This window comes from Hakea prostrata, chromosome 1, assembly GCF_041222555.1.
Source record: "Hakea prostrata isolate BN-2017 chromosome 1, UWA_Hpros_2, whole genome shotgun sequence".
In the NCBI taxonomy this organism is placed as follows: Eukaryota; Viridiplantae; Streptophyta; class Magnoliopsida; order Proteales; family Proteaceae; genus Hakea; species Hakea prostrata.
Window position 1 is genome coordinate 63,507,382 of NC_142600.1, and position 24,572 is coordinate 63,531,953.

Sequence of the window (24,572 nt, forward strand, 5' to 3'; positions counted from 1 at the left end):
TCAAGCATGGAAAAACCATTTTCCATTATAGCTTAGTGGAAGCGTACATTCCATTGTTTAGATGCTTGCTTTAAGCCATATATGGATTTCTTGAGCTTGCACACTTAGTGCTCTAGTCCATTAGCTTCAAAGCCTTGAGGTTGATCTATATAGATCTCTTTCTCAAGTTCTCAATTGAGAAAAGTAGTCTTTACATCCATCTGATAATGCTCCAAGTCCAACTGAGCAACAATGACTAATATGAGGTGGATGGAGGCAAACCTAACCACATGGGAAAAAGTTTCCTCATAATCAACACCCTCTTGTTGGGTGTAGCCCTTAGCCACTAAACGAGCCTTGAGTCTCTCAATAAATCCATCCACATTTCTCTTGATCTTGAGAACCCACTTGTTCCCAATTGCCTTTTGGCCCGATGGTAAGTCAACCAAGTCCCAGACATGATTAACTTTCATCGACTCCAACTCTTCCTCTATCGCTTTCAACCATTCCTTTGAGCTTGTCCTTGCAAGAGCTTCCTGAACACACTTCGGTTCATGCTCATTGATAAGGGATATAATTGTAAATTCTATAATTGCTAGAGGACAAGATCATAAGATCATAATGTATGATTTACATACGGTAATTGCTATATATAATAAAGGTGAGATCTCAAATCATATACAATTTGAGAGATATTTCTAAGAAATACTAACTGGTATCATTGAGTCCAAAAGATTCCTTGGGCATTTTGTTTCTCTTTCTTTGGGTTTTCTTGCCTTTCTTGGGGTTTTCTTGCACGGTTTCTGCAACTATTCTACTGTCATGGCTTCTGCTTTCTCTCCATCTATGTTTTCCTTCTCTAATATCTACCATTTTCTTTCCATCAAGATTTCTTCTTCCAATTACCTAGTGTGGCGGTCTCAAATTTTGCCTCTTCTTCATGGATCTGACCTTGAAGGCTTTGTTACTAGTTCTGTTGTTGCCCCATCCGAGAATCTGGTTTCTTCTTTTGGCTTATCTGAACCAAATCTGGCATATGTAGCTTGGATGTGCCAAGATTAGATGGTGTTAGGCTGGCTTCTCTCTTCTCTGACTGAGGATATTCATTCTCAGGTAGTTGGATTGTCTTCCTCTGCTGCGGTTTGGCAGGCTTTAGAGATGACTTATGTTTCTCATAGTCAGGCTAGAGTGATGCAACTTCGTCTTTCTCTTCACAATTTGCATAAAGGATTTGATTCAATGGCGCTCTATCTTCTGCGTCTCAAGAAGATTGTTGATCAACTAGCTTTGACTGGCAAACCTGTTCTGATGATGAACTTGTTCTTTTCACTCTTGGAGGTTTGGGATCTGAATTTGCTTCATTTGTTACCTTTGTTACTACAAGGGAAAATCCGATCAAGTTGCGTGATCTTCATGGTATGTTGTTGAGTGAGGAGATTCACAATTTGTCTGTTCTTCAGGAATTGACCAATGTTGCGACAAATGTTGCTACTACTCATGCAGTTTCCCAACTTGTTGCTTATGCAACTATTTCTATGGCTTCTCCAGACTTTGATTCTGGCCGATCGTTCAAATCTCCTTGCAGATTTGCTCGTGGTAGAGGCAGATATCGTGGTTCTGGTTATCATGGAAGTTCTTCTCGCTTTGATAGGGCTCCTGTTTTTAATTTTTGTGGTCGCCTTGGTCATTTTCTTGCACCTACTATCAGCGATATCCTGGCTCTCGTCCTCCAGTGATGCCGCAAGCTCATTCTTCGGCCTCTACTTAGTCTTGGTTTCCGGATACAGGTGCTACACACCATATGACTTTTGATCTTCAAGCCATTCATGGTCCTTATGAGTACACTGGTCCTAATTCAATGCATATTGGTAATGGATCAGATTTGCAAATTGCTCACTTTGGATCTTCAATTCTTCAATGTTTTGCTAAGTCCTTTGTTCTTAATCAGATGCTTCATGTTCCTGATTTGACTTATAACCTGTTATCTGTGAGTAAATTTGCTGAGGATAATTCTATATATTTGAGTTCTTTGCTGACCGATTTCATGTTAAGGATCAATCCTCGGGGACTTTGCTGCTCAAAGTCCATGTTGAAAGAGGTCTATATAAGCTTGATGTTCCTGACAACTCTGTTGTTACTGCTTTTGTTGCTTTGGCTTCTGTTGGAGCTTCTTCTTCCATTTGACATGCTCAGTTGGGACATGCTGCTGCTAATGTTGTTCGTCGTGTTCTTACAACTGCAAGTCTCCCTGTTACTACCTCAACCACACACCTGCTGTTAGTGTTTGTTCTTCATGTCAACTTGGGAAGGCTCATCAGCTTCAATTTGGTACTTCTTCTTCTATCACTACTGCCCCATTACAGCTTATATATTTGGATTTGTGGGGACCAGCCCCTATTTTTTCTCTTAATGGACATCGTCACTATGTTTTGTTCATTGATGATTACACTCGCTTTACATGGGTTTATACTTTGGCAAAGAAATCTGATGCATTGCAAGCTTTTCAATTTTTTAAAGCTTTTAGACTTCATCCTCTATGTCGAAAGGTCAACAAGGAATTAGCCCGGGCTCACCACGGCGCAAGGGCATGTTAGATTGCTCATCCTCTGAGGGACCTAGCATATCTGCACTCCCACTGCCACTATGATCTTTTGGATGAACCCCAGGTTCATTATCCAAAATTTGAATCCTTGGAGTGACAAAGTCACTATCTTGTATTTTAAAGAATTTTGATGATTCTTTGCTAACTCCTGCAAGAGATGGAAAATCATTTTCCAAGAATGTTGCATCCCTAGACTCTAGTTCCGTTTTCCTCTCACTCGCATCTAGCCCAATGAAGACATGTCCCTTTGAGAGTTTAGAATATCTTACAAAGATACACTTTCTTCCTTTGGGTCCAAGCTTCCTATATTGGTGAGAGGTGGAGTGAACATATGCTGCACATCCCCATGCGCGCAAATAACTCAAGTCTGGCTTCCTTCTAGTCCACAACTCATATGGTGTAGAAAGAACCGTTTTGGTTGGAACCATGTTGAGGATATAGACTGTAGTCAACAAAGAATCTCCCCAATAAGAGATGGGTAGATTTTCATGCGCCATCATGGACCTCACCATGTCTATCAAGGTTCTATTCCTCTCCTCAGCAACCCTATTTTGCTGTGGAGTCCCTAGAATAGTAAGTTGCCTAGATATCCCCTTTTCATCACATAACCCTTTGAACATATCGGAGAGATACTCTCTACCTCTATCCATTCTAAGAGTTTTAATCCTTTTATCTAACCGATTCTCAACTAAACTCATGAACTTTTTAAAACATTCTAGAGCTTCTGACTTATGAGAAATTAGATAAATGTGACCATACTGTGTATAGTCATCTATAAATGTGATGAAATAAGCTTGTCATTTTCTAGTATGCACATTCATGGGTCCACACACATCTGAATGAATAAGTTATAGAGGAAGAGAGGCTCTCAAAGCCTTTTTGAATGGTTTTCTAGTTGCTTTTCCTGCTAGACATGACTCACAGGTTGACAATTGGATAGTGAACCTTGGCTCGAGACCTTCTCTTTCCAACCTGTTCATCCTATCTAAGCCAATATATGCTAGTTTAGCATGCCACATATTAGAATCAATACACACAGTATTTTGGCAAACAAAAGCATTACTAGAATTAGATAAATAATCAATTGTATCCAATACAATAAAACCACTATGAAGAAAACCATAACCATAAATTGTATCACCTTAATACGAAACCAAAGAATTGTTCTCAAATACACCTCTAAAACCATGTTTCATAGGAAAAATAATAGAAACAAGATATTCTACTGAATGTCTAGAGCATACAGCACATTATGGAGCATTATCGTCCGGCCACCTCGCAAAACTAATTTGCACGTGCCAACACCTTGAACCTCCACACTCGAGCTGTTCCCCATCGTTATTCTCTTGCTTCCTCTTGGAAAACGATGGTATTCCACGAAGCTCAAGCGTTTCCTCGTTATGTGTTCTGTCGCACCTAAATCAACAATCCAAAAAGGACTTAATTTAACAAGTATAGTAGAACTTGTTACATAACAAGATGAGGTATAACACACAATACATACCTCCTGCTCAGTGCAATCACGAGTAAAATTACCAGGCTTTCGAAAAATAAAGCAAATTAAAGATGCTTTCTTCTTGCCAGCACTAGTCCCCCTTGAACATTTGGAGCCACTCTTGTTTCTGTTCCCACCTCTGTTACTTGGACGCTGAGGTTGAGCTTTTTCTTTCTTGCACTTAAAGCCTACACCCTTACTAGTTCTCACTTCAATAGCAAGTACTTTAGCCAACATCCAATCCTCCTCCAGCTCAAGGTGCTTGGTAGCTTGATCAAAAGTCTTGACATCATCAGCATGAGTCAAGAAGATCTTCATGTGCTCCTAAGTCTTTGGCAGTGACTTGATTACTGCAAATACTTGCTCCTCATTAGTCTTTTGGCGCCCACATGCGCTCAACTCCCTTATCATGTTGGACATTATGGTTGTGTGTTGCCTCATGGTGTGACCCTGGCACATCTTGTAACCATCAAAAGTGAGTTCGAGCTAATGGCCTCTTGTGGTGGAAGTCCCTAAATATCAGAACTTCACAGCCTCCCACAAAGACTTTGCAATCCTATGCTTCTCAAAGTGAAGTAGAGTGGTGTTCTTTTGCTTGTGTTGTGTTTTATGCTAGAATAATTGAACTTATCCTTGCATATATATTGTCTCTAGTTAATGGCGGCTACCAAGAGCATCGTTGTTGACCTCACAAAAGGAGATAAACTAAATGAGAGGAATTATGACCTCTGACACCGAAAAATGCAGTATCTTCTAGAAGAGTAGGACGTGTTGGAAACCATAAACCAAACCATGTCCCCACTTAAGGAAGGTACCACTGCACAAAATTGTAGGGACCTTGAGCTTTACAATGCCTAGAAGAGGAAGGATAGGGGGTGGCTAGGATTACTATCCTGAGCTATATGAGGGACAGTGATATTCACTCTCAGTGCTAGAACGATCAACAATAGACTGTTTCTTGGATTGCCAAGAAATAAGATTGGAGCCCAAGTAAATAAGATAACCACTCTGCGATTTTCGATCAACAGGGCAACCAGCCCAATCAGCATCAGAGTAGGCCGCCAAAGAAGTAGAAGAAGATGGAGTGAGATGAAGACCAAACAACAGAGTACCCTTCAAGTAACGCATCAATCTTTTAAGAGCTACCCAATGAACCTCCTGAGGAGAGGCCAAAAGTTGACAGAGCTTATTCACAGAATAGGATAAGTCAGGTCGAGTAAGAGTAACATATTGAAGACCACCAACTAAACTCCGATATAGTGTGGGATCAGTCATTGGTCTAGCAGACATTCTAAGAAGTGAAGAGAGGAGGACATAGGAGTGGAAATAGGCTTCGCATCCAATAAGCCAGCTCGGTTCAAAAGTGTAGTAATATATTTTTGTTGTGATAAGAGAATCCCATTTTTGAGAGGAATGAGCTCAACTCCCAAAAAACACCGAGCGGGACCTAAATCTTTGAGAGCAAACTCAGATGCCAAAGTGGATAGTAAAGCATCAATAGCATGTGAAGAGGGCCCAGTAATGAGTATATCATCAATGTAAACAAGGATATACAAAGTTGCGGTAGGGTGATGCCGAATGAATAATGAGGAATCGGTTTTAGAACCATCAAATCCATGTTGGAGAAGAAAAGTACTAAGACGCTGAAACCATACCCTTGGCGCCTGTTTGAGGCCATAAAGGGATTTCTGCCGTTTGCAAACATAAGAAGGATATCGAGAGTCCACATACCCTAGCGGTTGGTGCATATAGATTTCTTTAGTTAGGTTACCATTGAGAAAAGCATTGTTGACATCAAGCTGACGAATAGGCCATTTGGAAGAGACAGCTAAGGCAAGAATAATGCGAAAGGTAGTGGGTTTTACCACAGGACTAAAAGTTTCATCATAATCCAACCCGTATTCTTGTGTATATCCTTTAGCTACTAGACGAGCCTTGTGACGTTCTATGTAAGGGTGTCAATTTGGTTAAAAAATCGTTAAACTGTACCGTACTGAACCGTTTAAAAATGTACCGTACCGAACCGTTTTCAAATTCGGTACGGTTTTTACTGTAACCGAATTTGGTAATTTGGTACGGTACGGTAACGGTATACAGTGTCATACCATCGGTAAATACCATTTACCGTACCGTTAAATCGATTACCGATTACCATTTACCGTACCGTATTTTATACCGTATACCGTAAAGTTACTAACCCTTTAAAGTTTAAACCCTAGCCTTATCTCAGAGAGTCACACTTCACTTCGAAGAATCAGAGGACAAGAGTCATAGAGATAGAGAACACTGAACAGAGACTCGTTTCGTCGTTCGTTCCTCACTTCCTCGTTCTCTACTTCTTCCTTCTTCCTTCTTCCTTCCTCCTACTTCTTCCTTCTTCTTTCTTTCTTCCTTAATCAATTGCTCTGTGGCTCTAAGTGATTGAAGATTCTGTGAGTTCTTCCGTTCTTATCGCCGGCTTCATTGCAACAGTCATTTACTTGCTGCTGCTTCTTCAATCCATCCACACTGTTCTTGATCCACTTCTTGTTAATAAGTGAGAACTTAAGCACTTATATATAGGTCTTTCTCTTCTTTATCTGTTTCTAGTTGATGAAATTGTACTTCCAGTAGGTAATTTTATTTGGATTAGAAGAAGAACAGTGGGTCAGAGTACAGAGAGTACTTAGAAAGGGAGAGTGGGGAAGGATGTTATGAATTGCTGCACTGGGCCACTGGCTGTGGTTGTACAAGTCACTGTTGATGTATGCTTTTTACAATTCACATCGTGTTTTTTTGCGTGTTCCATACTTGAACAATCATAAAAAGAAATATTGTTCCCATACAATACCGTAACAAAACCGCACCGTGCCGTTTTTTCTTACCGATTTTATACCGTTTTCATACCGTACCGTTTTTTAAAATACCGTTTTCATACCGTACCGTATAAATATGGTACGGTACGGTTATGGTTTGAGGTTTTCAAATTCAATACCGTACCATACCGTATCGAATTACCGTTACCGTACCGAATCGACACCCTTAGTTCTATGGTCCCATTTGCCTTACGTTTAACACGATAAAGTCACTTACATCCTATTAAGCGACGATCCAATGGTGGAGGGGTAAGAACCCAAGTATGATTGGACAAAAGAGCATTAAATTCAGTATCCATGGCAGTACGCCAGACAAGTGATTTAGATGCTTGACCATAACAAGTGGTTCTTCCTCAGATGAGAGATGAGTAAGAAGAGCAAGAGAAACAGGGTACAGAGAAGCATAGTAACTCTTAGGTACTTTGGAATGCGGGTCCCATCCATAGAACAAGTCACCATAGGATGTTTGGATATCACAGTAGGATGTGAACTGGCAGCAAGCCTATTTGAATGAAAAACCTCATTAATTGAAACAGTCCCTGGTAAATGTTCATAGGTAGTCCCTGTTTTAGTTACATAAATATGACCAAAAGAAGAGGCCCGTTAACAAAAACAGTAGGATGTCCAATAAGCCCAACATTTAAAACTTCATTAGTAGGCCCATATGTGAACTGAGTGTTGTCTGCAGATGTATGCAGCTGGGATGGAGCAGAAGCAACAAGACCGCCATTAGTATTAGATCCATTTGAAGAAACTAAAAGAGGATCACATGTAGAAACAACAACTGCAGAATTTTCAGGCAGATGACCCGAATCAGCTTTAGAAGTGGTAGGAACAGCAGCTTCTGAAACATCCTTTGTAGGAACAACAACTTCATAATTTGCAGGCAGAGAATCCAAAGCAACTTCATAATTTTCAGGAACATCAACTGCTGAAAGGTCATTCATACAAGTTGAAGTAGAATGTGAGGAGTCTTCTGGCAATAGACTAGAAGCATGAACAACAATCTTTGAGACTTCGCCCAGAGAATGTGAGTCAATAATGCATAACAGTGGGTGTTGTGAAAAATAACAACGCACGCTGTCGTAACAAGTAATATAATGATAAAAGATCGATCCCTCGAGGACTATAGATTAAGTACCAAATTAATTATACCAATTTTATTTGAACAAATAATAAGGAAGATAATTATTCTATATTATAATGCAAATTAAAATTTAAATTGAGATTTATTAATAACTAAAAACCTAGGGGTTAGATTTCACCATAACTAAGCATTCCCACCCTTCTATCCCTCTTTATAATTTGAGAAATATTTTCCTGATTGATAGTTGAGATTCCCTTCCCTATCTATTAGTCTCTCTCGAGTACTAATAGAAATTCCCTCAATTGCTAACCCACTATATTTCTATGTGGGTTACAACAACTGATATAGAATTCCCATGTAACAACTACACAAACCATGTAAGCATATCTCTATCCTACATGTAATTCATGGCTTTTACTCCAATGAACTAAACACATAAATCCCCTTTCAGTTCATTATGATTAACAAATCAGTTGATTAGTGGCCAATTAATCAAAAGCATGAAGAATAAAAGTAAAAACTCAATCAAAGGAAACAATATTCAAAATTATATTGATGAATTCAAGAGTGGGAATTCAAAGATAGGCTACATCTGATCCCTAGAAAAACTAAATTAGTTTATACTCGAAATTAAAAACATTACAGAGGAGTTCAAGAACATTGAAAGAAGATCAAGAAAAACTTATTCCTAAGCTTCAGATCTCCAAAGCCATCCAACGTCTTCTCGTTCGACCTTTCCGCTCCTCCAAAGCTCCAAGAAGGTTCTCTCTAGTGTTCCAAAGCTCTCAATAACGGCCTCTTTTCTTCCTGGAGTTTGCTCTCCTTTTATAGATTAATTAAACTCAGAGTTTGAATCAAACTCAGAATTCTTATCCGACTTAACCAAGGAGTGTTTTGATGTACAAATCAGACTAACTTAGAGATCTCCAATACATAATCCCACCGTTGGATTATAAGACCAAGAAGTCATGAAGCTCTCCTCCACAAATCGGCTTGATCGGACACCAGATGACCATCCGATGAAGATCTTGATCAAAACTGGACAGAGACACTCAAAAACGGGATTTTTCTGTCTTCCTTATTTGAATTGGATTATTCTTCCTCTTTTCTCTTCTTTGATCAAATCCTAAATAAGAAATAAAACATAGAAGCATGCAAGGACTCATTCTCTCTATGTTTTTGATTTGAGGTAGGACTCTTGCAATAATACCCAGATTTGATTGATAATTTCCTACACGTAAAAGTAATAAATCTTAATTAGAATTTGTTAAGAAATATATAAAATCACCAATGTTATATAAATAAAAGGAAAGGGTGCAACATATTCATTTTCATATCATATTAGGGTAAATTGATATAAAACAATTGTAAACACATGGAAATATATTAAATTAATCGTATAAAATAATATGCATGAAATCAACTTATCAGTGGGTGCAGGAGCTGATGCTTCAGAAATGTCTTGCAGTATATGTGGTGCATTATGAGGACTCCCATGTGAAGAATGAACAACAGATGAGCAAGGATGAGAAACTGAGTTTAAAACCATATGTGCAGGTAAAGAAGGACAAGAAACATATAAAGGAGATTGAGATAGGGAAGAAGTGGAAACAAGAGAAGGCATTGAATGAAATGGAAAAGAAGATTCATCAAAAATAACATGACGAGAAATGACAACCTTTCTAGTTGATAAAGGCAAACATTTATACCCATGATGTTTAGGACTATAGCCGAGAAAGACAGATGCATAAGACCTAAAATCAAGTTTGTGTTTATGAAATTAAAGGTCTTAAGAATGGAAAGCAACGACATCCAAACACTTTAAGAAAGGTATAATCAGGATGTCTATTAAAAAGTTTATGAAAAGGAGTGTCAGAATTTAAAGTAGTTGTAGGCAGGCGATTAATAATGAAGACAACAGTAGAAAAAGCCTCAGACCAGAATTTCAATGGCAAACTAGAATGAGCAAGTAAAGAAAGACCCATTTCTACAATATGACGATGTTTACGTTCGACACGACCATTTTGTTCAAATGTGTGAGGACATGACAAACGATGAATAATACCACAAGATTGTAGAAAAGTAGTGAAGCTCCTAAATTCCCCACCCCAGTCAGATTGAAAACTTTTAAGAGAGCAAGAAAATTGGTTTTCAGCAAGAGATTTAAAGATTTGAAAACCTAATGAGCATCAAACTTTTTAGCAATGGTGTAAAGCCATGTGAATCGGGTAAAATCATCCGCAAAGGAAACATAATAACGATGGCCTTTAGTGGAGAGAACAGAGGAAGGCCCCCACAAGTCAGAGTAAACTAATTGTAGAGGAGTAGTAGTAGTAGTGGAGCAAGAATGAAAAGGTAATCAGTGTGTTTACCTAGTGGACAGCAGAGCAAACCAGAAGAGGTGCGAGAACCAGAAGATGGTAGATGACATTGATTTATTAAACGAGTCACAGTGGGAAAACTAGCATGGCCTAGACGAAAATGCCAAACATCAGAAGAAACACAGAGACTAGAAAAAGTTGTAACAGAATTAGCATGCAACATCACTGGGAGTTTATAAATGCCATTATCAGCAAGACCTCTGAGAAGGGCCAGGCCCGAGCACCGATCTTGAATAACAACACCACATGCACCAAATTCAATCACAACATCATTATCACAAGCAAACCGATGTATAGACAACAAGTTATGAGCAGCAGTAGGCACATGAAGAACATTATCAAGGTGAAAACTATGATCATTAACAGAGAATGATGAAGAGCCAGTATGAGAGATGGACAGACCTGAACCATCACCAAGACAAACAGAATCAGGACCAAGATACTCTGCCGGAGAACTGAGAGCACTCAACTCAGAAGTGATGTGATGAGAAGCACCCGAATCTTCATAACACCACAATTTGCAGTAGCAATATTAGCTCGAGGAGAGTTCCAAGATGAAGTAGAACCTGAAGCAGAGCTCAAAGCATAGCGTTGAAGATGAAAGCAAGATTTTGCATTATGACCGGGATGATCGCAGATTTGACAAAACAGGGAAGAACTAGGACTCCATGATGCCCACCAGAGGACGCAAACCGACCACCAAAACGGCCATTAGAAAATCGAGAGTTGAAAGAATGGGAAGCAGAACCACCGCGAGACAGACGAGAAGTAGAGGTAGTCGCCACTTGAGCAGTAACATTTGTAAGATCTTGCAAAACAGAGGAAAAGCGCATCTCTTCACAATATAGAAGACCATACAGATCAGAAATCTTGATCTGATTGTCACGAGTAGTGACAGAGGTGACGAACGCCTGATACTCAGAGCTCAAACCACCAAGAATGAACAGGATCAGATCTGAATCGAAAACCGGCTGTGATGCGAGAGCAAGAGCATCAGAAATCTTCTTGAGTTTTAGCAAATAGTCAACCATGGAATCAGAACCCTTTTTAACATGATGTAGTTGCATACGCAGCTGCATAACTCTCGCCTGAGAAGACGAAGCAAACGCCGATGACAACGCAGCCCAGACCTCAGCAGCGGTGCGAAGACCAACGACTTGCGGGTGAACAGGTTCCATGAGGCTCGACAAAATCCAACTAAGAAGAAGTTGATCTTGATACTGCCAAGTTAGGAATTCAGGATTTGCGGTTGGTGAAGCCGAATCAGGATTCAAAATTGGTGAAGGTCTAGGGTTAGTACCATCAATCAAACCCATCATGCCAGAGCATCGAAGCAGAGGTAGAAATTGACTCTGCCAGACGAGATAGTTCTCAGAAGTTAACCGAATTGAAAGAAATTGATGAATATTGGGAAAACTTGTTGATGGAGAAGAAAAACCAGATGGAGATGCCATGAATGGAGCAGCCATGGATGGAGCAGAAGCAGATGTAACAGAATCAGAGCCCATTTAGGGTAAGAAAGACCAAAGAATCGAGTAAAGAATCAAGAAGATAAGAGAGAGAGAAAAGGAGCGCAGGAGAGCAGGGATAAAAGACCTCAGGAGCGAACCTTCGGTGATGATACCATATTAAATGACTGAAATCCTTGATCTCATATATAATCTCATATTTATAGAATATGACAGCTGTACAATATATGAAAAACTATACACATGTGCTACACTCTAACATGGGCCATCGGGCAAGCACTCCCCGTCGGAGAGGTGATTCGGACTCAAATCAAAGAGCTAACAAAGAATCCATGTCTTGCAATCTTTTCTGTTCTCAGGAGGCACGTGCTTTGCTAAGGAAAATTAAACCACCAGTATTTCCTGTTTATCAGGAAGTACGCAAGTTCCTGATGATCTGCACCTCATAGCTTCCGACTTCTGAGAAACAGGAAGACCGCTGTCCTCAAATCCTTGGTAACTCAGAAAAGGCCCAGCTTCCCATCTTTAACGTACCCTACAAGCACAGGTGCAAGGAGACAAGTTTAATTTGGTTAGTTGAAGGAGAGAACGTTTGAAGCTTTTGATGAAAGGTGCATCTCTCTCTCTTTCTCTCTCTCTTAAAGTTCAGAAGAACATAGGAAATTAAACCCACTTAAAGAACTTGAAGAGAACCACTGACATATCCCCTCTTAAGGCTGTTATATAGAATGATTTGGTGTAAATAGTTTCAGTTTTGAATGGTTTGCAGCTTTAAAAAACTCTAAATGGTTTTAAATGGTATTGTGTTTTTTGAGATGATTTAATTAGCCTAATATTGAACAATGAGAAGGGTAATATCTCCCTAATATCTATTAAACCTTGCATCTTTCTTCAATTTATAAATTCTCAAAATATCTATTAATTTTTTTCAAGATTTTATTCTCTCTATTGATGTTTTACATTTTTCTTTTGATAGAACTACTGATGTCTTCAATTGAACTCAGGCTAAATTTACAATTTATTTTTCTCTCTCTTCCTTAACAGGTCAACTAAATCTAAGGGTGCTGAAACACAAAAGGTCATGAAAATGGGCCTGCATCCAATCGAAATATGGTAAAAACTGATATATTTCAATTGTAAAGGACCAATCTAAACCAACTCTCGAATGCTAAAATAAAACAAAAGAAAATCTGAAGCATGGATGCTTTTGAGGGATCAAAAAATTATATGCATGTTTTTTTACAGTCTTCTGGAACCAATTTGCTGCATGGGTTTTCTGCTTCTTCACACCTGATTGTGTTATTAGTTCTACCAGTTTCTTCAGCCTGCAAGAGATTCACAATTCCTAACTTTGGAAATAAATCAACGCTGAAGAGTACAAATTTTTCATACTATTGGGCAGCTTTGGTATGTTGCATGAGTTTGTCTTTATGTGATCTAATCTTATGCGTCTTATACTACCGTTTTGGGCATGGATTTGGTTGGTTTTCTCTTCAACATATAGTCCAACTGGATTTCATGCTTAGAACACTTACATGGTTTATGATCTCTGGTTACTTGCACATCCAATTTTCTGATTCAAGTGAGCACAAGTTCCCTATTGTACTAAGGATTTGGTGGGTCTTGCACTTCCTAATTTCTTGCTCCTCTTTTGTAATACATCTTGGTTTGTATTTGAAACATATGCCTATATCAATTCTTGAATGGGTCTCCGATGTTGTATCCATTATTGCTGGAGGATCAATTTGTTACATTGGGATGTGCAAGAAAGGACAAGAAGATGGAGATTTATTGGAGCCTTTCCTGAAAAGGAGTTCCAATCAAAACAACAGTGAAGACAGACAAGGATCAAGTGCCGTTGGAGAGGGTGTGACTTGTTATGCAAATGCCAATTTTCTTAGTATTTTTACATTTGCTTGGATGGGTCCTTTGGTTACACTTGGGTACAAAAAAACATTGGATCCTGAAGATGTTCCTCAACTTGCTAGTTGTGATAGTGCCAATGTGGTCTTTTCATATTTTAGAAAGAAGATTGAATTGGATGACAATGATAGTGGTAACAACCACCAGGTAAGCTCACTCAAGCTGATGAAGGCATTGATTTTCTTGACTTGGAGAGAAATTCTATTAACGGCTTTGTTATCCATCATATGCACATTGGCTTCCTATGTTGGACCATACCTAATAGATGCTTTCTTTCAATATCTAAGCAGTTCTCACCAACTAAATTACAAAGGCTATATGCTAGTCTTCATTTTCTTTATCTCAAAACTCTTAAGGTTCATCTCAGAGAGACACTTGCAGTTTCAATTGAGGAAGATGGGAAATAGGGCACGTAGTGCCTTATTCGCGATGGTCTATGAAAAGAATCTTCGGCTTTCAAGCCAATCAAAGCAAGGTCACACTAGTGGAGGTAACATTAATTTGATGACTATTGACGTTGAGAGGATTGGACTTTTTAGTTGGTATTTGCACAATATATGGAGGGTGCCTGTCCAGCTTGTTTTAGCATTGTTGATTTTGTACAAGAGCTTTGGGCTTGCTTCACTAATTGCTTTTGTTGCTACTGTGATTTTGATGTTAGCAAATGTCCCATTAGGAAAACTACAAGAGAAAATTCAAGGAAAATTAATGGGTGCAAAGGACCGAAGGATGAAAGTGACATCTGAGGCTTTAAGAAATATGAGGATTCTCAAGCTTCAAGCTTGGGAGATGAAATTCTTGGCTAGGATAGTCAATCTTAGGAACTTTGAAATGAAATGGTTAAAGAAGTTACTTTATACATCAGCTATGATTGCCTTTGTCTACTCGTCTACTCCCTTATTTGTATCCATGATTACTTTTGGGTTTTGCGAGCCCATGGGAATTCAATTAGATCCAGGAAAAATTCTAACTGCACTTGCAACATTTGATAAGTTGCAGATTCCAATTAAAACTTTCCCAGACACAATCTCCATGGTAGTTCAAAGTAAAGTCTCCCTTGATAGAATAATCTCATTCCTTCGTTTGGATGATCTTCATCAAAATATTGTACAAGAGCTTCCAGGTGATAGTGCCAAAGTTGCAATTGAAATAGTCAATGGGAATTTCTCTTGGGATCTTCACTCTCCTAATCTCACATTAAAAGATCTTAATTTTCAAGTGAAACATGGTATGAAAGTCACTGTTTGTGGGTCTGTTGGGTCAGGCAAATCAAGCCTACTTTCATGCATATTGGGAGAAATTCCAAAAGTATCTGGAGCTATTAAGTTGCAAGGGAAAAAGGCTTATGTTACACAGTCACCTTGGATACAGAGTGGTAAGATAGTAGACAATATATTGTTTGGAAAGGAGCTAGACAAGGAAAGGTATGAGATGATCATTGAAGCATGTTCATTGGGAAAAGACCTAGAATTATGTGCATTTGGGGATCAAACTATTGTAGGTGAAAGAGGGATCAATTTGAGTGGTGGACAAAAACAAAGAATCCAGATTGCACGTGCTTTGTACCATGATGCTGACATTTATCTACTTGATGATCCTTTTAGTGCCGTCGATGCTCATACAGGGACTCATTTATTCAAGGTTAGTTATTTATTCAATGTATACTTTTGCCTAAAACCTACATTTGATTGTATTTATAATCATGAAAACTATTCTAAATTAATATGCATATCTCTGTAGTTCTTTAAATAACTAAAATTTCCATTTTAGTTCTAAATGTGAATATTTAAGCTTTTATACAGGAATGTTTGCTAGGCATATTGGGTCCAAAGACAGTAATTTATGTCACCCACCAAATAGAGTTTTTATCTTCTGCAGATCTTATCCTAGTAAGAACATTGTGCATTCTTTTCTTCAAGTACTTCAACCTTATTTGTAGTAAACTGTTTTTAATTTTTTTCTTCTTTCTTGATAGGTGATGAGAGATGGAAAGATTACTCAAATAGGAAAGTATGATGAAATTCTTCATTCAGGCACTGATCTTATGGAATTAGTAGGCGCACATAAAAAAGCATTGTCAGAACTTAACTTTGTTGAATATGAGACTACTTCGGATTATCAGATCAACAAAATAAAAGATGGAAGTATGTTGTGTAGTAAGAAGTTGACTAAAGATGATGAGGAAAGAGAACTCAAAAACTCTATGACTGAAAAATTGGTTGGGGCAAAAACACAGCTTATACAGGAAGAAAAGAGAGAAAAAGGTGGAGTCAGTTCTTTAATTTATTGGAAGTATGGTACGGCTGTATATAAAGGAATTTTCATACCATTGGTAGCATTGGCGCAAATTCTTTCTGAACTTCTTATAATAGTAAGCAATTATTGGATAGTGGGTGCTATTTCTGATTCAGTGAATATAAAGCCTCATAATGGAGGATCTGTTTTTATATTTATCTATATTGGTTTAATCCTTGGAGGCTCTCTTTGCACATTTATACGATCTATGCTCATCGTAACCATTGGATACAAGACAGCTACTATGCTCTTCAACAAAATGCATACGTGCATTTTTCGTGCTCCTCTATCATTTTTTGATTCAACTCCTAATGGAAGGATTCTAAATCGAGTAAGTAAATATTATTAATTACTCTTGATATTCAAATGAGGATTCTATTGGATAACTATATATGTTAGTTAATTTAAATTTTAAGATAAACTAAACTTTAATATGCAGATATCAGTTGATCAAAGTGCAGTCGATAGTACTATTCCTCATAAATTTGAAGAATTTCTTATCTCAATCATAGGATTTTTGGGAGCTATTACAGTAATGTCACAAGTTGCATGGCAAATGCTGATGGTTTTTATCCCAATGACCGTGACATGCATTTGGTATCAGGTAATTTTCTAGTTACTTCAATTTCTTATGATTGAAATTTCAACCAAGCTTAACCCTACTTTTTATGATTTAACATGTTATATTTTTATTTCTAACTATTGGATTCATAATTTATTTCATCTACAATATAATTGACTTATTGATGGTTGCATGCTTTCATGAGTTTGAGAGTGGTGATTTAAACCTTATGGGACTACTTGAATTTATAAGAAATTTATTTTTCTAATCATAGTTATTTGATTACTAAAAAGAATGTTTGCCAAAAAAAAAACCCTTTTTTTTTTTTTTTTGTTAATAAATCTAACTCAATTTTATAAAAGTGTAAAGTGCAATGAATAATATGGCTTATCACTCTTTTGGTAGATTCCATTCCTTTGGTTGATGTATATATCTCTAACGGAAACAAAAAAAAATGGTTGAAGTTTATATTAAAGGCAAATAATAACTAAGCAACTTTATTAAATAAAAAACATTAAGAATGTAAGTTAACTTTAAAAATAATAGACTACTAGAACAACATAAATTATTACTTTTTTCAACAAAGATGGGGATTTAATAATTATTCCCATTATTTAAATTTAGGAGTGGTAGTAACATTTGGGCATTGAGTGGTATATATCAAAATTTTTGCCCTCATATTCTTGTCATTTTGGATTTCAAATGTTGGATCCTAATGAGAATGAGATGAATAAATAGTAACGAACCCTAGGGTTATTTTGGGGTTTTGAAAAATACAAAGATGCTGCATTATTTTCTCATTTGTTTTGGGTAAATATCACTTCCCCTCTTAGCTTAACAAATAGCACTTAGACCTCCTCTTAGTTGGATAATGTCACTTACTTCCCCATTTACCTATCAAATATATATTAAACATCTCCCATCTGTTAACTTTCTCGGTTAAATTTAACTTTTATTGTTAAATATTTTTCTAAAACCCCAAACTGCCCTTGGCTAAAAACATATTTTAGTTTAAATATTAAATTACCTTAATCACCCAAGCAATTAAAATACTAAATTACTCTCAATTAGAATAATTATTGAAAGCCAAAATACCATAATTAAAACCCAAATTATCTTTAATTATTAAAACCCCAACATACCTTTTTTTTTTTTTCTTTTTTTTTAAAAATTTTATCAAATACGTACTACTTGATATCAAAATGCAATTTAAATTAAGAAGATGATTTTTTTTAACGTTTAAATTAAAGAATCAAAGTTAATTAAGGGTGTTTTGGGTCAATATGTCTCAATTTAAATTGCATTTTGATATCAAGTAGTACGTGTTTGATAAAAAAAAAAAAAGGTTATGTTGGGGTTTAATACTTAAAGATAATTTGGGTTTTAACTATGATATTTTGATTTTTAACAATTATTTTAATTGAGGATAATTTAGTATTTTAACTGCTAGGTTGACTACGCTACTTTAGGGTTTAAATTAAAAATATTTAATGGCCAAAGTTAAATTTAACTGAGAAAGTTAATAGAGGGAAGGTGTTTGATATATTTGTTAGGTAAGAGGAGAGGTAAGTGACATTATCCAACTAAAAGGGGGTCTAAGTGCTATTTGTTCAGCTAAGAGGGGTGGTAAGTAATATTTACCATTTTTTTTGGGTAGAAGAGATGCCGCATCATTCATTAGGTAACAAAGCTTAACAGTAGTGGGCATTAGTAAATTCAAGCAAAGACTAATATTGGATTAGTAAATTTCAAAAACTATAGTGGATAAGGTAGTAATTAAGCTATAGTACATTCTCACGAAAAATATAAAAAAATATAAAGCTATAGTAAGGGGATAGTATGAACTACCAATATAAAATATGTAAAGAACTTGTTTTAAGATGTCCCTCATAATTTTTTTCTAAATCATTTCACACACACACAATTTAATATGCATGTGTACCTAATTAATTCCTTTATATGAACTTTGTTTTGTAGCAATATTACATATCTGTAGCGCGAGAACTATCACGATTGGCTAGAATATGTCAAGCTCCAATTATACAACATTTTGTTGAATCTAGTTTGGGTTCATCAACAATTAGATGTTTCGATCAAGAAGAGAGGTTTATGGAGACAAATCTCAAGCTAGTGGATGGGTATATCCGACCTAAATTTTATTTTTCTGGTGCAATAGAGTGGTTATGCTTCCGCATGGATATCCTAGCATCTATCACATATGCTCTTTTTTTGGTTTTATTGATCTTAATGCCAAAGGGAGTACTCAATCCTGGTATACAATTGAACTTGAGATTTTACCAAATCACCACTTAAGAGCAACTATGACTTTTTCTTCACATGAAAGCATGTGTTTTTAATTTAATTCTTTTTTTGGTCCCCTTTCTTGAAGGTCTTGTTGGATTAGCAATCACATATGGGCTTGGTTTTAGTATGCATGGGGTCATATGGGATCTTTGCGGTCTTGAGAATAATATCATATCTGTTGAAAGAATATTGCAATACACTTGCATCCCCAGTGAAGCCCCTCTTCTAGTAGAAGAAAATAAACCAAGTCATGAATGGCCATCAAAAGGAAGAATTGATATTGTTGGTCTACAAGTAATCTCTCGAATCTAGATTCTTCAAGTCTTTATCATCTCCTCATTTATTTCCTTGTCTTGTGAAACATATCTTTTAGGGGTTATATGGTAACATTCTTGTTTCTTGTTTCTTGTGTTCTATTTGCATTTTTGGAATACAAAAACAGCCCAAAACATGCATGTGTAATCTGGTCTTTTTCTTGTGTTTCTCTTGTGCTTTGACATAATTTTGAGCCCACACCAAAAGCAACAATAAAAAAAATTGTTTCTCTTAAGACAGAGGGTCATTATTGTCTTTTTATATCAAAACATGACATCCTATTTTGAAATTCTAAGAACTCAAAGTTTCTTCCTAGTTTCATTTATTTATTTTGTTCTGAAAACGTCTTTATTATTGTTTAATCATACATGCATTCAGCATAAAGAAACAGTGAGAAACAATGAAAATGCATAGAGACATGAAAAGCTATTTTTTACCCAAAAACAAGGAAACGGAAATAGCTTCCTTACCATACAACCCCTTTAGAGTGTAATATTTGAATATTGTTCTTGCTTTTATAGATTTTTGTCAGGCTTCTTTATTTGATTATGTATATCTGTGTAGGTTCGATATGCTCCACATCTTCCTTTTGTTTTACGAGATTTGACATGCACTTTTCCTGGAGGGTTCAAGATTGGTATTGTTGGGCGCACAGGAAGTGGTAAATCAACTCTCATACAGGCTCTCTTCCACATGCTTGAGCCTACAGCTGGTCAAATTTTGATAGATGATACTAATATTTTCACAATTGGTCTTCATAATTTGCGGTCAAGATTGAGTATTATCCCACAAGATCCAGTAATGTTTGAAGGAACTCTAAGAAACAATATAGACCCGCTAGGAGATTACACTGATGAACAAATTTGGGAGGTAAGGTATTTCTTTTAATTTCTACTTGATAATTCAATCAATGATACTGTTGTGATGGACACATCTAGCTAGTTATTGACGTTTTGCACACGAAAAATGCATGTGTATTTGACTGATCGATTAGGACATGTATTTCAAATTCCTTTTTCCTGTTTGTATATTTTTTTTTTTTTTTTTTAAATAAATCCAATTTTAGATGCATCGGATCAAATTTATCCCTAAGTTTCAAATAATAAATCCTTTTTAATTGGACCAGGGAATATATTGCTTTACTACCTTGTTTTCCATTTCCACCTGTATCCTTTGCTTTCTTATTCCATCTTCTGGTTATTTCATCTATAGTAATCAATTCTATGTCATCTTGAATAATCATGTAAAGTCAATTTAGTTGACATTGGATTTTTGCTGTCTCAAGGCTTTAGATGGATGCCAACTTGGTGATGAAGTTAGAAATAAGGTAGAAAAGCTGGATTCTTCAGGTAAATTCTTCAAGTATTCACTCTATGCCGACTTTTCCTATAGCATTCATAATCCCACACGTAAATCAAGTTATTGTTGTGTTATGTATAATTCAACTTCTACTAGTGAAATAAGGTCAAAAATAGATAATTCATTTTTCAATTGTGGTTTCTATAGTGACTGAGAATGGAGAGAATTGGAGCATCGGTCAAAAGGCAACTAGTTTGCTTGGGACGGGTATTACTCAAGAGGAGCAAAGTGTTAGTACTTGATGAAGCTACTGCATCAGTAGATGCTGCGACTGACTATTTAATTCAACAAACCCTTAGCCAACACTTCTTAGGGTCTACTGTCATCACAATTGCGCATAGGATAACATCAATTCTTCATATTGATAAGGTTCTCCTACTCGATAATGGTTAGTGCATAGACTAGTAATCAGTACACCACAAAAATGGGTTAAGTTTGGTTATATATTATCATCTCAAGTGATTGCCTAATCAAATTACATGTTTCTTGTATTAAGCAGGTCTTATATTAGAGTATGATTCTCCATCCAAATTGTTAGAGATCAAGTCCACATCATTTGCGAAGCTTGTTAGAGAGTATACTCGAAAATGGGGATCTTAATCTTTGAAAGGCTATAGGTATATGTAACTTTAAATGGTGAGTTGTAAGTATGTTACGCAGGAAATGAAACTATAGTGTCCAACCTTTTTTTTGAATAAAAGGATCAGACTTTATTAATAATTAGAAGAACTGTCTAATTCAACCATGGCTGAAGGGATTTTTGATAAGCCAAAATTTCTTTAGAAGTCATTTATATTATCTTTTCAATGCCTAATGTTTTCATACCAATCTAGATATGATCAAATTGCTCCTCACAAAATTGTCCTTCCATGGAAGTGCGTTTGCTGCGGAAGTGTCAAAGTTAGTTCCTAAAATGGCAATTCATTTGAATTTTTCCTTAAGCCAACCATTTGGGTTACCCTGACCTCAAAATTGTATGGCTGTAGATCTTCACAAAAAATCTGATAGAAATAAAAGTCATTTAAATTAGGTAGTCCAAAAGTTTTGCTTCCCACCTAACCAAACAATCACATTTGTGGTAGTTATGGAAAATATACATATGCAAATACAGGTTTCCACCCCTTTCTTTACCTTTTCCAAATCTTCTCCATCAATAAACAGACATTAGGTGGCATTAAGATTGTCACAACCTAGCTGAAACTGGTAAAAATTGATTGAAAAAATCCAGATCAGGTCAAACTAATATTTATCTGGCAGGTTTTTGAATGTATGATAGGTTTGGTTGACAGCAAACCAAGCAATATCCAACCCGGTAAGGTAAAGGTACTTGCAAGCTGGCCCGGATGACCCTCAGACACAAAAATTATATATATATATATATATCCAACCCGGTAATCGAACTAAGTGAAAATTAGTACAAAGACATATGAGTGCGAAGATATGAGCCAAACAGCTCGTATGAGACTCATGAGGAACATCAGGAAATTACATGAGAATTTTTATCTAGGGAATTTATGAGTTTACCTTCTTCTAAAATTTTTTATAGTACGGATATTTCCTTGTATATAAATTCAAACACCTTCTCATGAAACAAGCCAAAGTGCTTTCTCCAAACGCCAAACACCAATTTGTTCCATTCTCTATTTCAGTTTCAGCATGAAAAATCCTTTTCAGCTGCTTGGACTTCTGATTATATTGTACTCAAGTGTAAGGAAAATTATCTTCTGTTATCTATCTATTCATTTCAATTTTTTTCTATAAGAATCTGATTCGATTAAAGTTGGTTATTGTTTGTTCATGTTGTGTCTTTCTTATTTGGTTGTTATCTTCTCTCTAGGATTCTCAAGCTGAAAATGCCTTCTTACATTATTGGGAAAAGCATATTGGTCTTCCACACCCTCCACACTGGTTAGCTGCAAAAGCTTCTCCATTAAGTGCCCATCAAGAAGCAGTATTTATGAAACTTATGGAAAAAAATGAATTGACTTCCCACTTGCAGTCATTCTGTAAACAAACTAATATTGCTTGTTCTACAAACGACCTGGTAAAGTATGCAAACAACACAACCATGCCACCGATAGCCCAATGGAACGAAAATAAACTGGTATACGATTTTCCTATTGAAGCACCCCTGTCAGTAGTCAGTCAAGGGGGGTTGCCATATTTCCGAAAGTCAATTGTGCAAGAGGGACGTTTCATGTCTATCCCTGACTTAAGGGACCCAATTTCATATAGATCGTTTTTGCCACGGTCATTGGCTTCAAGAATCCCATTTTCCTTTGCCCAAATAGAAGAATTGAAAAAACTTTTTAGGGTGGAAGATGAATCAAAAATTAATGAATATATCCAACTCACCCTCAACGTATGTGGGAAGACCCACATTCAAGGTGAGAAGAGAACTTGTCTGACTTCCATGGAGGATCTTGTTGATTTTGTTGTCAAGGAACTAGGACGTTATGTACACATATGGAGTACTGAAAGCATCGAAGGTTCTTATGAGAATGTCACAATTGGAGGTGTGAAACTCATATATGGGAATATTTCTGAATCACCTGCCCTATGTCATAGCGTTCCATTCCCATTTCAAGTTTATTATTGTCATGTCTTACATAAAGTAAAAATATATGTAGTTGATATACAAGCTAGGAAGAAAGTGAACCATGCCATCATGGCATGCCATTATGACACATCAAATTGGAATCCAAATCATCTTGCTTTCAAGTTGCTCGGTTTCGGCCCAAGCCAAATTGAAGTTTGCCATTGGATCAATGAGAATGGAGTTGTATGGACAAAAGCTTTAGGTTGAGAGTAAGCTACTAACCTTAAGATTTGAATGTCATCTAGTTCTCATAGTTGTATTACACATTGCTGCTTAAACCATATGAAGAATAAATAAGAGCCTCTTTTTAACTTGCTTTTTATGTCTATCAAGTTTCTGAACAATTTAGTAAAATTCTATCTTTTAGCATAAAAATGACAGCTTGAAATCTAAAGAAAATCTAGTTAGGTAATCCTTTACACCTTTTTTGGGTAAAATATAGATTTCTTTTTTGAAATTTAAAGCCTCTTGTTGTAGTATGACTTAAATTACCAAAATTATTGAAAAGTATTAAGCATATTTTTGGAAAATCAACCAAAACCCTAGCTGCCACTCCATCTCAAGTTTATGCAGCTAGGGTTGCTTCTAAGAGTTATACAATTGCTAGAAGTTCCAGAGCTAATCAAACACTAGCTAATACATCCAAGAATGACTCCACAATTGGTACTCACAAAGACTCTTAGCCAACCCAAAGAAGAGTTTGATAAAGATTACAATTGCTACAAAACCTTGGTCAATATTTTATGTAATCTAAAACACCTATCTTCATGTAAATCCAAACACTATAACTTAGGGTTCTAGAAGATTGCAACTACAAGAATCCTAAAACAAGGATAAACAAGGAGTCTATTTCTATATAAGGAAGCCATGTACACAACACTTTACAATGGTGAAAACATCCGAAACTCTTCCGTGGACATAGGTTGAATATAACCGAACCACATAAATCCTAGTGTCAATGTCTCTCTCTCTCTCTCTCTCTCTCTCTCTCTCTCTCTCTTCAACTACCTTCTCTTCTACATTTTCAACATGGCATCAGAGCACCACGTTCTTTCTTCCCCTGTGCTTCGCTTCCCTCCCTCAACAATCTACTGACAATCAAGCTCACGGACAACAACTACTTACTATGGAGGTTGCAATTTGTTCCTCTCTTGAAGACTTATGATTTATTTTCTCTTGTGGATGGCTTCTCCATATGTCCTCCTACAACTACAGTCATTGAAGAAGACTCCATCCCTATATGCAAACCGAATCCTGCCTATAATTCATGGATTCGTCAAGACCAACTTCTCATATGTTGGCTTATTGTCTCGCTCATAAAATCCGTTCATGCTCAAACTGTTGGAT

General features: G+C 36.6%; 2 protein-coding genes across 2 annotated transcripts; both read left to right on the forward strand.

Annotated features, from left to right (window-relative positions):
- Positions 1–1,041: 1,041 nt before the first annotated feature.
- LOC149029368 (uncharacterized) lies at positions 1,042–2,163 on the forward strand. Its single transcript, XM_089143182.1, has 4 exons — positions 1,042–1,395; positions 1,440–1,662; positions 1,767–1,966; positions 2,032–2,163. The coding sequence occupies exons 1-4, from the start codon at positions 1,042–1,044 to the stop codon at positions 2,161–2,163; spliced, it is 909 nt and encodes a 302-aa protein (XP_088999308.1).
- A 10,881-nt stretch (positions 2,164–13,044) lies between these two features.
- Positions 13,045–21,226, forward strand: LOC149029369 (ABC transporter C family member 3-like). The gene is given in 11 exon segments (XM_089150670.1): positions 13,045–15,432; positions 15,594–15,680; positions 15,767–16,417; positions 16,526–16,690; positions 18,626–18,920; positions 19,038–19,246; positions 19,832–20,137; positions 20,553–20,616; positions 20,774–20,808; positions 20,810–21,014; positions 21,126–21,226. Coding segments are annotated over 11 exon segments (4,485 nt in total). The 5' UTR covers positions 13,045–13,065.
- Positions 21,227–24,572: the final 3,346 nt, after the last annotated feature.

Excerpts from the sequence above, each read along its gene's own strand:
- LOC149029368 (XM_089143182.1), top strand. The coding sequence starts at position 1,042 with ATGGTGTTAGGCTGGCTTCTCTCTTCTCTGACTGAGGATATTCATTCT. Across the intron at positions 1,396-1,439 it reads CAAGTTGCGTGATCTTCATG|GAATTGACCAATGTTGCGAC; the intron begins GTATGTTGTTGA and ends TCTGTTCTTCAG. Across the intron at positions 1,663-1,766 it reads TAATTTTTGTGGTCGCCTTG|GTGCTACACACCATATGACT; the intron begins GTCATTTTCTTG and ends TTCCGGATACAG.